The sequence below is a fragment of the Cervus canadensis genome, chromosome 19 (genome assembly GCF_019320065.1).
Source record: "Cervus canadensis isolate Bull #8, Minnesota chromosome 19, ASM1932006v1, whole genome shotgun sequence".
NCBI lineage: Eukaryota > Metazoa > Chordata > Mammalia > Artiodactyla > Cervidae > Cervus > Cervus canadensis.
Window position 1 is genome coordinate 10,465,527 of NC_057404.1, and position 13,092 is coordinate 10,478,618.

At 36.0% G+C, this 13,092-nt stretch overlaps 1 protein-coding gene and 1 non-coding gene across 4 annotated transcripts in view; one reads left to right on the top strand and one right to left on the bottom strand.

Annotated features, from left to right (window-relative positions):
- ARAP2 (ArfGAP with RhoGAP domain, ankyrin repeat and PH domain 2) overlaps window positions 1–13,092 on the top strand; it is a 183,356-nt gene that overhangs the window by 150,188 nt on the left and 20,076 nt on the right. For all 3 annotated transcript variants that reach the window (XM_043438632.1, XM_043438634.1, XM_043438633.1), the window contains 2 exons: window positions 7,144–7,283; window positions 12,645–12,727. In XM_043438632.1, the coding sequence (XP_043294567.1) occupies window positions 7,144–7,283; window positions 12,645–12,727 (223 nt within the window). The remainder of the gene's footprint in view (window positions 1–7,143; window positions 7,284–12,644; window positions 12,728–13,092) is intronic.
- On the bottom strand, window positions 7,504–7,693 carry LOC122422421. The gene has a single exon (XR_006263827.1). It is a non-coding gene; the product is annotated as a U2 spliceosomal RNA (small nuclear RNA).

A 13,092-nucleotide genomic window follows, 5' to 3' on the forward strand; every position in this document is an offset into this window, starting at 1 on the left:
CTTAAGATTGGAATCCCGAAAGGAAAATAATGAAAGTAAGTGTGATTCCTCTGTCAGTTTGTTAGCAGAAAAACTGAAATCATCTCAGAAACACATTGGTTAAGGATTTCTTTTCCTTTCTTAAGATTTTCTTATTCTAACCTGCAGGCCAAGTAGAAATTAGGAGAGTTTTAAACAAGGGTGGTTGGTTACAACCACATTTTCCTCCCAATAACGAATTGCTTATGTGTTAGTATTTCATTAAAACATAAAGTAGCTCTGCCACCACCTTTACATCCTGTCCCATCATACCTGATACCAAGTTGCCACAAATTTTAGTGCCTCTCTACCTATCCGTATCTCTCCTGTCTATACACACACACTCATGACTTGCATTTCATTAATTATATGATGATGTTTCTGATTTTATGTAACAAATTAGAGGCATATACTTTTGTTTGACATTATATTTTCACTACCTTTTTGCTTAATGGAGAATTTTATCAAATAATAAGTTTAGGGGGTTGAAGTTGTTTGCTGCTGCTGCTGCTGCTAAGTCATGTCAGTCGTATCTGACTGTGTGCAACCCCATCCCTGGGATCCTCCAGGCAAGAACACTGGAGTGGGTTGCCATTTCCTCCTCCATTGCATGAAAGGGAAAAGGGAAAGTGAAGTCGCTCAGTCGTGTCCAACTCTTAGCGACCCCAAGGACTGCAGCCTACCAGGCTCCTCTGTCCATGGGATTTTCCAGGCAGGAGTACTGGAGTGGGTTGCCATTGCCTTCTCCATTGAAGTTGTTTAGGGGATTTAATTTTCTCAATTTGCTCACTTTATCTCAAGAGTTTAAAATATAGACATCACAAGAAAGAATAGATTTTAGAAGCATCCAACATTTAATTTCTGCTAATTCATTTAAGGTAATGAGGAAATATTCTTTACTTTTATGGAAGTATATGAAAGTAAAGGAATTGTCTGTTGTCTCTACTTAAAGCACATATTAGTTTTAACGTCTCTTTTACAAGTTAGGCATACATTTATAGCTTCTGTAAGGTTCCAGACTAACTAATTTTATGTTGCAGGAGTCTTACTTTAAGCACTAAACTTCTTTAATATTACCCCAATAGAAGTCTATATACAACAACAGAATCAAGTTTTAATGATTTCAGTGGGGAAGAACTACTTTTTTTTTTTTTTTAAGAACTACTTTTAAGATAGAAGATGTAACCCAAATGCAGATGCCTGTGGGTTTTACTTATGACAGATGCTTTCGAATCAAATATGCATTAGAATAGAATAGATCAAAATGCAACTGTTTCTGGCAAATTCAGACCTGGGAAGCTGAGCCATCCACTGTGGACTGACTTAAAAAATAAAAGAATATTCCAGCAAAAATAGTATGAGTTCATACATCTTAGTCTAGCTGAAATAATTTATATTCCATTCCTCATCGAATCTTTTCAAAGCCAAAGATGTGTAAAAGTTGAAAGTAAATCCGGTCTACTTCGAGTGGAGGTATTTTCTCAGAAATTGATAACAGAATAGAAAAGTAAGTAGTGCTCTACTTTTTACATTATGCTGTGTTGTCATCAAAATGTCATGGAATCTCTGGAACTTTCCTAGTCAATCCTCCAGTAGAAACCGTATTTACAGTTTTACTGCTTATGAATAATCTAATGACAGAAGGGTGTCTTCAGGGTGCTTGTTCTATTAAGCATTACTTCTTCAATACAAGTAACAAAGGGAAACACACTGGGAAGTAGGGGGATATTTGACTTTTTCTAGATTATGTTCAAACAGTTCTTGAGTTTGGCTTCTACTCAGTCATAGAACTAAGTTTTATTGAATGTATTGTGAATGAATGTCATGAGCGAACTATATCAAATTCTGCTTCTTCCAAATTACAGGATATGTGTTCTGTATAATCAATATCAAACAAAGAATGCAAATAATTTTTAATTTGAAAGCGATTTTAGATGTCAGGCTGCAAATATTGCCAAATTTGTGGAATATTTTCAAGAGAAAAGAGGGCTTCCCTTGTGGCTCAGCTGGTAGGGAATCCACCTGTGATGCAGGAGACCTGGGTTGGATCCCTGGGTTGGGAGGATACCCTGGAGAAGGGAAAGGCTACCCATTCCAGTATTCTGGCCTGGAGAATTCCACGGACTGTATAGTCCATGTGGTCACAAAGAGTCGGACACAACTGAGTGACTTTCACTTTCAAGAAAGTCTCATGAAATTGCTACTTAGCATACACAAGCAGGGATGGAACTTGATTTTTCAGATAATATGTAGGCTTGAGGAAATAGTCTTTGCCAGTGAAAGAAGAAGGGAGATCCATAGAGACCACGGAAAATAGACCCATTTGTTGTATATTCCCTTGTCATTGCTCAGATCATATATAAGAGATAATATTTATTGGGCACTAGATGCCGGGCTGATGGCTTTGCATATGGCATCTCATTTAATCTTCCTCATAGTCTTAAGAGCTTTTTTATAAGTATTCTCTAAGCCTCTAACTAACTTGCTATGTTAGTTCTCACATAGGTTGTGAAGGAAAATTCAAAACCTATATTATTTAAAAAAGCAAACAAGAAATTATTATTTTTTCAAGAACAGATAAGATTGGGTACATTCAGGGCAGTATGGCCAGAGACTGAAATTATTATTTTTAAGAGCTAAATTATGAGACAAACATGACTTTTCATGTATTCAATGCCTAAATTTTATCTTTAGAGTTTTAGAGACATGAATAACAAGTATGGACTGGGAGTAGTTAGAAAAACATTTTCATGGATGAGTTGGGTCCAGAAGTAGGAATAGAATTTGCATAAAACAAGAATGGAATTTCCCTCAAATTCATCCAACTTGAGGGAAATTGATCAACATAAGTCATGCCATAGAGACAAAGATCAGCTTTCCAAAGAGTGTATTGTGATCAACTGATTTACAAATAAATATCATTTTAACTTAATAGTTTATAGAGATGAGTAGAAGGAATCTAATTTATTTAGCCCTTGAAAAGTCAAGGAGAGAAATTTAAACTTTTCATGTTAAGCAAGTGAGATATTGAGCAGTAGAAAAATAGAGCTTTGGAAAGGGGATTAGCATGATAAAACAGTATTTGAATAGCACCAATCTGGAATTATATGGAGTCATTAGACAAGCAGGCCATGAAGTTTTAGAAACCTGGAATCTAGATATTAAGTAGAAAAGGCAGGGGTCAGAGAGATGATAATGGCAAAGAAGTGGAATTGAACCCCAGAGAAAACATCTGAGAGAACAATGGTCTGAGCTATCTGACTGGACGTGAAGGATAAAAGCATAGTATGTGTTTTAGAAATATTCTCGGGTTTGTGTTCCCCCCTCTCCCCTACCCCTACTACTTCTCTGTCTGTCTCTGTCTCTCTTCCCAAGACCCTCCCAGCTTCTCTACAGATGAGCTTTTATTGGGATCAGGGACCACTAGTTAGGAAATACTGTTTTTGTCTAGGGCTTCCCTGCTGACTTAGAGGGTAAAGTGTCTGTCTGCAATGTGGGAGACCCAGGTTTAATCACCGGGTCAGGAAGATCTGCTCGAGAAGGAAATGGCAACCCACTCCAGTACTCTCGCCTGGAAAATTCCATGGACGGAGGAGTCTGGTAATCTACAGTCCATGGGATTGCAAAGTGTAAGAACTTAAGGTTTTCAAATGGTTTGGAAAAGTGTTTTTGAGGGGCATCTGTTTCATAATCCTAGTAATATGTCTGTTCTTTTTAAATAACTATAAATTTGACCATTCTGTGTTGTTTTATACAAGGGCTTTTCTAATTAATAGCAGAAGTACAGCCCAATATAACTAAGGATACCAGTCTATTCTCTTACCTAGGGTTAACTCTAAAGAACCCTCACTGAGCCCCTACTGATCCTTTCTTGCCCTCGCAGACACCAGGAGGGGTTTGACTCTCTGGTTATTATTCTTTTGTTCAACTCCTAAATCATGTCCAACTCTTTCTGACCCCATAAACTGCAGCACGTCAGGCTTCCTAGATCTTAATAAGCTTTTTTGCCCAGGATGAGGCTGAGAAAGTGAAAACATAAAAGCAAAGTACCCCATGATTGAGAGACCACGTAGTACTAGAAGTTTGGAAAAGTGAATTGTTGAAAGCCATTTAATTTATACCCTTCGTTATGTTACACACTGAGTCACTCACTATGTCCCCAAAATGTATAGTCTCATCTTGGCCCTTAAATGGTGGATAATTTTACTGCTTATCTTAACGTTGTTAGAGCATACAGAAATTCTGTCATGAGAGCTTTTAGAAATTCTTTTAGGCCCTCTATATTTATCATAGAACTTTATATTTTAAGTTTCTTTTTGCTCTTTCCTTCTTTATGAGTCCCTTAATAATATATGCATCAAGATTTAGCTAAGAGGACTTCCCTAGTGGTCTAGTGGTTAAGACTGTACACTTCCACTACAGGGGACTTGGGTTCAACCTCTAGTCAGGGAAGTTCCAAATGCTGTGGAGTGTGGCCAAAAAAAAAAAAAAAAAAATTGAAGGTGAAGATTTAGCTAAGATACTCAACTGGTAATGGTAGTTTAGTCATTCAGTCATGGCTGACTCTTGTGACCCCAAGGCCTATAGCCTGCCAGGCTCCTCTGTCCATAGAGTTTTCCTGGCAAGAATACTTGAAGTGAGTGAAGTCGCTCAGTCACGTCCAACTCTTTGTGACACCATGGTCTGTAGCCTACCAGACTCCTCTGTCCATGGGATTTTCCAGGCAAAGGTACTGGAGTGGGTTGCCATTTTCTTCTCCAGGGGATCTTCCCAACCCAGGGACTGAGCCTGGGTCTCCTCATTGCAGGCAGGTTATTTACCACTAAGCCACCAGGGAAACCCAGGGAAGCCGTACGTACTCAATTACATATGGTTTATTAAAATAAATTTTAATAAATATGCACTCAAAGGTGACAACAATGTTTTTGTCCTGAGCCTATTTTCTTTTTGACCTATGAGTGGTTTACTTAAACACTAGACATATGATTATTTCTTATTGGGTAAAATTAGAAAGCTTTATTAAACTGAACAAAAATCTTAAGGTATAATCAGAAGGTGTAAATGGAATTGGTTTGGCTTAAGCAAAATGTAACATCTGTATCTCACAAGTTCATTATAATTTAATGCTTTTAAAATACTTTACCTATTTCTTAATCAATAGTATTATAAATATCTTTCTCCACTTTCACTTTCTTATTCTAAGTCAGCGGAATCTCTAAGCCCACCCAGTGTTTTCTAAATTGCTTACTGTATTTCTCCTATCGGGATGTATAAGCATTGTTTGTTAACCTATGTTTACTCTGCCTCTTAACACTGCACTGCAAGTCCAGAAACCATCTCCTCGGGTAATATTATATATAATTAGAATCAAATGCATACTAGACTCTGAATACTTCATGAAGAAATGAATTGATGTCATATGAATTTTGTTTAACACTAGTTATATGTATATTTTTCCTTTATTTTCTCATTGCATTAAAATAATCTTTCAAGTCTTTTAATTGGAAAAGTGTTATTTTTAATTTAAATAGAAGCTAGTTAGCTATAAAATACTACTTGAAATATTTTTTCTATGAAAGTGACTATTAAGAGATTGTTCCAGAAGACAAATTTTAGCAGTGTATTTTTCAGAAATTATTTTAAAACCACAGACTCCCTAAAAGAACCTATTTTAGTGTGGCATCATGATGAAAAGAGTGTTATCTGTGGTAGTATGCAGATCATGAAAACTACTGTTGTTTGTTTATGGTTAAAATCAGTGAAGTGACTCAGCGTGTTGATTTTTGCTTCCAGGTTGTCATCCCATGCTCGTATCTGAGTTATAAGGCACTTTCAAATTTTTCTAACTTGTTTTCTTATACGAACTATAACTGTGAACATCTGTGTATTATTTGCTGTTTGAGTAGAGGTTTTCCCTAACCAAGGGATTGCTAGGTTTAAAACTAAAAAAGTTCTTTTTCTAAAATCATTCAAGTTACCTATAAATTTTAGAAACTATGAGTGAATATTTAAGAGTTGCATCACTTTAATACCAGGAAATTGCTGAAGGTCTTGATTCTGATGTGGTGTCCCTCCCTACATCTTTTGAGGACACCATCTAATGTGAGGGCCACAGCAGTCTGCAGGGTAAGTGTCATTACTCCTGCCACAGAAGGAGCAGGAGTTGACCTCGGAATGAGCATGCCATGACTGCTTGGCTTCAGGTTCCTTTTCTTTCCTTTGTTCCTCGTTTCTCAAGCAGACAGTGAAATACTGTTGAGATTTCAAAAAGAAAGTTGTAAACTGGAGATATAGTGATAAATTTATAGATTTCAACATGATTTTATTATCAAAAATGTGGTTTTTAATGGAACTGTTGAAATGATTTCTAAGTGTGGTAGACGCATTATTGCATAAGTGTTATTGGACATTTTGCCTTATTTACCCTTACCTGTTTCATAGATATAGGAATTTTTCTAATGTCTGAAGAATTACTGAATTCCTGAGTCAGAATTCCAGAAGAGATTTCTCTTTTACCTGTGTATTTTGCATTGTTTATATGAGTGCTATTCATTCAAAGAAGTAAAATGCAACCTGATGATATAATTTTAAATTGCCTAGTAGTCACATTTAAAATATACATATATAAATACACATATATATAAGTAGGTGAAATTAATTTTACTTATGTCTTCTGTTTAAACTCACATATCCAAAATATCATTTCAACATGTAATCAATACTATAAAATTGTGATATATTTACCTTTTCTGGTACCACAAAATTGTAATAAATTTACCTTTCTAGGTACTAATTTTCAAAATATGGTATATATCTTATACTCACAGCACATCTCAGTGGAGACTAGCTGTGTTTCAGGTGCTCATTAGCCAGTAGCTAATTGAACAGCATAGGCAGGCCTGTATATTATAAAGAGATATAAATAGATCTGGTCACTGGATCTGTAGCTTGTATGACACTCCCCTGATACAAGGTGTTCCCAAAAATTAACTAGAGGCTTCTTAATTGTAGGAAAGAATTTATTATTTTGTATCATCAAAATTGAAAATACAGAAATGTTTTATATTCTATTCCAAATAAATGAAAATATACCTAACTTGCAAAAGTAAATGTTGTACTTTACAGAGAGGAAGGCCCTGGAAAATATCAAAGAGGGAGTCTTGAAAGTCAAAGAAGAACCATCTAAAATACTCTCTGGAAATAAGTTTCAAGATCGGTATTGTGTTTTACGAGATGGGTACCTCCTTCTTTACAAGGATCTGAAGGTATTTATTTATATAGTAGTTGAATATGTGTATATTTTTGTGTGAGTTAACATTCTTATTTCACACCTCTAAGCCCTTGTCTCCTGGAGTTCAAGGCCTATAGTAAATAAACTGCATTCAACCTCTGGGATGCTGGCAGAAAGGTAAAATCACATAGTCACTATGTAGAAGTTTTGGGCAGCTTTTTTTTTTTTTTTTTTCTTATGTTTATTCCCCCGAAGCGGGGTGCACTGTTCCTGGAAGCACTGCAATACCAGGTCGATGTGTGGAGTGGACGGAGCAAGCTCCTATTCCAACTCCTAATCCCAAAAATCCATTTAATATATTGTCCTCAGATAGAGGACGTATCAGATATTAAACTGATAAGAACAGATACTACACTTGATCTTAGCCAAAAGGCGAGAAGCGATTGGGCAGCTTTTAAAATAGTTATTCATTCTGACTCACGATCCAGCAACTCTGTTCCTAGAGCACTTGTTCAAGAATATTCATAAACAGCTTTATTCATAAAAGCTAAAACCTGGCAACATTCCAAATGTCCATCAATGGGAGAATGACATATTCAGACAACGGAATGCTACTCAGCAATAAAATTGATGAATGTAGCAACATGGGAGGATCTTCAAATCCTTTTTGAGTAAAAACAGTTTGAAACAAAATAGTACCATATGAGTCTATCCATAAACGTTCCAAAGAGAGGCAGAATCCTCTATGGTGATAACAGTCAGAAAGTGTTTGCCTGGGGTATGGAGTAACATTGCTACAGAAGCACACAGATACAGTCAGTAGGGTATTTTCTAGATTGACAGAAATAAATGTTCTCTATCCAGTTTTGGGTGGTTGTTACATGGGTATATACAGTAACATCTCTACTTCCTTGAAATTCAAGCAATATCCAAGCAGTTATTTTGAATGTGGAATAACCACAGGACCCAAAGATACTTTTTCCACTGAATTATAAAATTCACTGGAATAAACACTGCTCGCATACTTCAAGTGTATGGTGCTTTACTCTGTTGTGTTTTGGAGATCTATAAAAAAGGACCAGACTAGTAACATGTCATTTAATGTTGTTATGAAGGAAGAGTTATTAAGTAGCTTTCCAAAGTTACACAGCCCCATTTTGCTGTGGCTTTTATTGAGCTCTCCACACACTGACCACTGTCTTACATGTTCCTCCAGCAAGGAAGCCTTCAGGTGGGCAGAAATAAATCTTAGCCTCCTACTTTGTGTATCCATTTAATGTTCATATTCTTCAAGGACAGCAGAATGTCCAGGCAGTTAGCTAACAAAACAGCACTGAATTCTGCAGCCCTTATCCCTCTCTTCCAAGAGCTGTATTATATACTGGAAATCCCACATTGTCGTTCCTGCTGATAGAGTTGGTGGGGAGTCTGTGTAGGTATCAAGTGATTGTTATCATTTATTATTGTTTGATATCATTATTTACATTCTTCAGCGCAGGAAGAGTGAAGTTTGCAGAAATAAGGCACTTAAGAATTCTAAGTTACGTGAAACAAACACATCACATTTTTTAAAGACTGATTTATTGCTTTTGTGCTGGGTCTTCGTTGCTGTGTGAGCTTTCTCTAGTTGTGGTACGCAGGATTCTCACTGTGGCGGCTTCTCTTGTTGCCAAGCACAGGCTCTAGATGCTTGGGCCTGGATTGTAGTGGCGTGTGGGCTCAACAGTTGAGGCTCGTGAGTTCCAGGGCGCTGGCTCAGTGCTTGTGGCACAGACGCTTAGTTGCTCTGTGGCATGTGGGATCTTCCCGAACTAGGAATCGAACCTGTGTCCTCCATACTGGCGGGTGGATTCTCAACCACTAGACCACCCAGGAAGCCCCCAACACATCACATTTTAAAGTTCATGAACTGTAGGTTTGTGTTTGTGAAAGGAAATGCTAGACCTCACAACTGAATTTCCAGCCCTCTAAGAACTGAATCTGGTTGAATTCTGTTTGGGTTTCTTCAGTGAGTCATCCACCTTCATCTTCCTTAGACTCATTTCCTTCATCCCGTTCCTTCCATTTATATGTTGGTTAATGGTCACCTTTGTAGTTGGATATTTACTTAGTGTACCTTAAAATCATCCTGGACTTTTTAGTTTCATTAAGGAACTGACACACCCACTGTGTAGCAACAGACAGTTCTAAAAACCACTAGTATCAATAGAAGTGCAGTCATAATGGCCCCAACGAACATTCAAGTGGTTAATCCACAAAAAGCCACAAAAATCCACAAAGAGTTCTATACATTTCACTTTTCTCACTTTATATTTTCAATAATCCTATAAAAGTAGTACTATAATTATCTCCCTTGACAGATGAAGAAATGTACTCTACCAAGATATTACATAACTTGCTCAGGATCACATAGCCAGTAAGTCATAGAGTCAGAATTCACTCCCTGGTGTCTAATTCTAAAGGTTTTCTGCATGGACTCACTAAAAAAAATGTTTGTATTATTTTAGCCTGATGTTTTTTTCTGACAGAGTTTTAAAGAGGATAGTGTTTTTCATTTTAATAGTACCAACTATTTTCAAATATGACACTTCATACAATTCAGTTTCTTATAATGTTTTTCCCCAAGCTGGTGTAAATTTCAAAATCTGCCACAAGGAAGCCTGTACATGGAGATATTTTTTTTTTTAGATGAAATGATTTTATAATTGAGTTAAAGAATCTCATCCCTTAACAGAATGATTTTTAAGAATATGTATCTTTTTGAAAGGATCATTCTGCTTAATCTAAAATAATTCATACAAATTGGTAGACAGTAGTAGGACTGAGTGCATGTCTGAAAGAAGTTCTTTTTTTTTTGACATTTGAAATATTTTCCCCATGTTTACTGAAGTATAATTAACAAAAATTGCATTTGTTATAAAAAATAAGATGCTTTTGATATACATATACATTGTGAAATGATGACCACAATCTAAGCTAATTAATTAATGAATTAATAGTCATTACCTCATATAGTTTAGTGCGTATTTGTGGTAAGAACATTTAAGATCTACTCTCTTCGCAAGTTTCAAGTATACAATACAGTGCTATTAACTGTTGTCACCATGCTATACTTAGATTTCGAGGACCTATTCTTTCTGCATAACTGAAACTTAGTACCCACTTATCAACACTTTCCCATTTCTCTCAGTCCCTGGAAAACACCATTCTACTCCCCGCTTCTTTGTGAGTCTGACTTTTTTAGATTCTGTTCAGTACATGTAAATGAGATCATATAGTATCTCTCAGAAAGAGTGTTCTTTAAAGACACTGAACACATTTTGTTTCTATCACAGTGACCTCAGGTTATGGAATTATAGTGTTAACTGTTTGAAAGTTGTCTTTATGCATCTGTCAGAATCAATTAAAGCGACTGATAGTTTCATTTTGCACAGTAAAGCAGGCAGATGAGGGGCTTATGGTTCTCCTTTAAACTCAAACCACTATTATTTTCAACATATGGTGTTATTTTGTTGGTTATTTCTGCATGTTGTTGGTCTTTCACTTTTAATATTGATGGCCAAGTCATCGGCAATGTTTGCTTTTCAAATGAGTTTACAGTAAATAATCAATAGTAAAAATCCTCAAACTTATCTGAATACAGATTTGGCTCTGGTTTTGACAGTTGCCCTTAATATATGTGTGCTTGCATATATTTAGAAAATGATTTACTGAGAAGGGAGCAGAAATTACAAATTGAAAAGTATATTTAAAGAGACTATGTGTTAATTAGAGATAATTCATGAATGTTCATTAACAACAAATTAGAGTAATACACAGGGGGAGATATATTTTGTTTTGAGAGTTTTTCCTGCACAGAAAATATTAATTAAAATGTTTCCAGACTTGATTTACATAAAAGGTGAGAAGTTTCAAAGAATATTACCATTACACTGTTAATGGTGTGAAAAAAAAAGCAAATGGGGAGGGGACGGATGTTAAAAGTTACATGCACTAATAAGCAAATTCTTCTTAGTAACAAGGATAATTTTTTAAGCACACAGTAACCCTTTGTCATTTAATCTTCATAATAACTCTGTGAGATAGTCAGTATATTTATTATTCCTGTTTACAAGTAAGATACAAAAGCAGAGAGCAGTCATGAGAAGGTGAGCTAGTCGGTAGCAAGCCAGATTTGCACCCCGGTCTCCGACCCAAGACCCCCTGCCCCCCAGGTTGAAAAAAGTGATTTCCTTGAAAAATGTTTAGGATATTGGGAAAGCTTTTTCTAAGTATTATTTTCATGGCTATTATCTTTATAAAATCTATTGCAGGCTATCCAACAATAATATATGTATATGCTTTGATATTACATTAGAATATAATGATTTAAGTTTTGCCTCTGTCAGATACTTTTCCTGATGGTTTAAGGATTTGAATTTTTTCATATTAATCAGATAAATATGTTGGGATGTGTACAGAAAATATATAATTGATCTAAAAGCAAATGTATATTCTTTTTAATAGTCTCCTTTTGTGAGTTATTAGTGAAAATTTTCAGTATGGATATTTGAGATAGTTTAGTCTATGCCTACATAGATTTGTAGTTCCAAAAGCCAAAAAGTATAGAAAATCATAACTTACTTGGTGGCAAAACCTGACCTACACCAACATGAAGATATTTGTCTTTGTTCAGGCTAACTACCATAGACTGGGTGGCTTATAAAAATAGAAATTTATTTCTCCAGTTCCAGAGGCCGAGGGCCTGAGATTAGGGTGCCAGTGTGGTCAGGTTCTAGTTAGAATCTTCTTCCGGATTGTAGACTGCCCACTTCTCATATCCTCACGGGGTGAAAAGAGAGTTAATCTCATGACTTTATTCACCACCCAAAACCATCACCTCCAAATACCTTCATGCTGTGGATTATATTTCATTTTGGGGGTGATATGAACATTCAGACCAAAACAATACTTATGGCCTTTACTTATTCACATTATATGAAACTTCATGCATTTTTGTAGAGAAATATGAATCTATTTGAATATAGGGTGGTGCTACCCCAGGCAACACTGATGATATTGTGGAGTTAACAAAATATACTGCATATGTATTTTTTAAATATGAAAAAAAAACTATCATCAGTTCTCATAAGTCCCAAGTGTTTTGAATAAGGAATTACTGTGTGTGTTTGTACATACATATGCACACATATATAATCATATATATATCCAGGATCATTTATTTAAATTTACAACATTGCAACCAACACAATCTTCATTTACCAAAAATTTGGTATGACATTCATGAAACATTTGTGAAACTAAACATTCTAAATTCTATTCTTAATACTCAAGGAAAATAACAGGACATTTATAAAATCTGTTTAATTACAAATTATTTTGTTTTCCTTTACAGAGTAGCAAACCTGATAAAATGTTTTCTCTCAGTTCTGTGAAGTTTTATCTTGGAGTGAAAAAGAAGATGAAGCCTCCAACAAGGTAAAGTTTGGAAGGGCAGAGCTGTTGAAAAAGTTACAGGAAAACCTGTCCAAGGATTTAGGGATCAATGGCATTAGTCTGACTCTTTATAAGCTAAGCTTTAGATTCCTTAAGTTGCCACGAACATGTGGCAGGGGACCTGGGTGGGTGGATATGGAGAGATGATGATGTTTCCACTCAAGTCAAGCTCCTGGGGAACTGCATCTCCTCTGTGTAGAACGAGAAATCCCCAGAAGGCCCTCAGGACTGGGAAGTACATGGGTTTTTCCACATCCCATTCTCTGCTCAGTCACAGAATATTCCAGTCTGTCAGTCTACCCAGAGGAAGAAAAATGCTGCCCTCCATCCTTCTTGGCTTTTTTTTT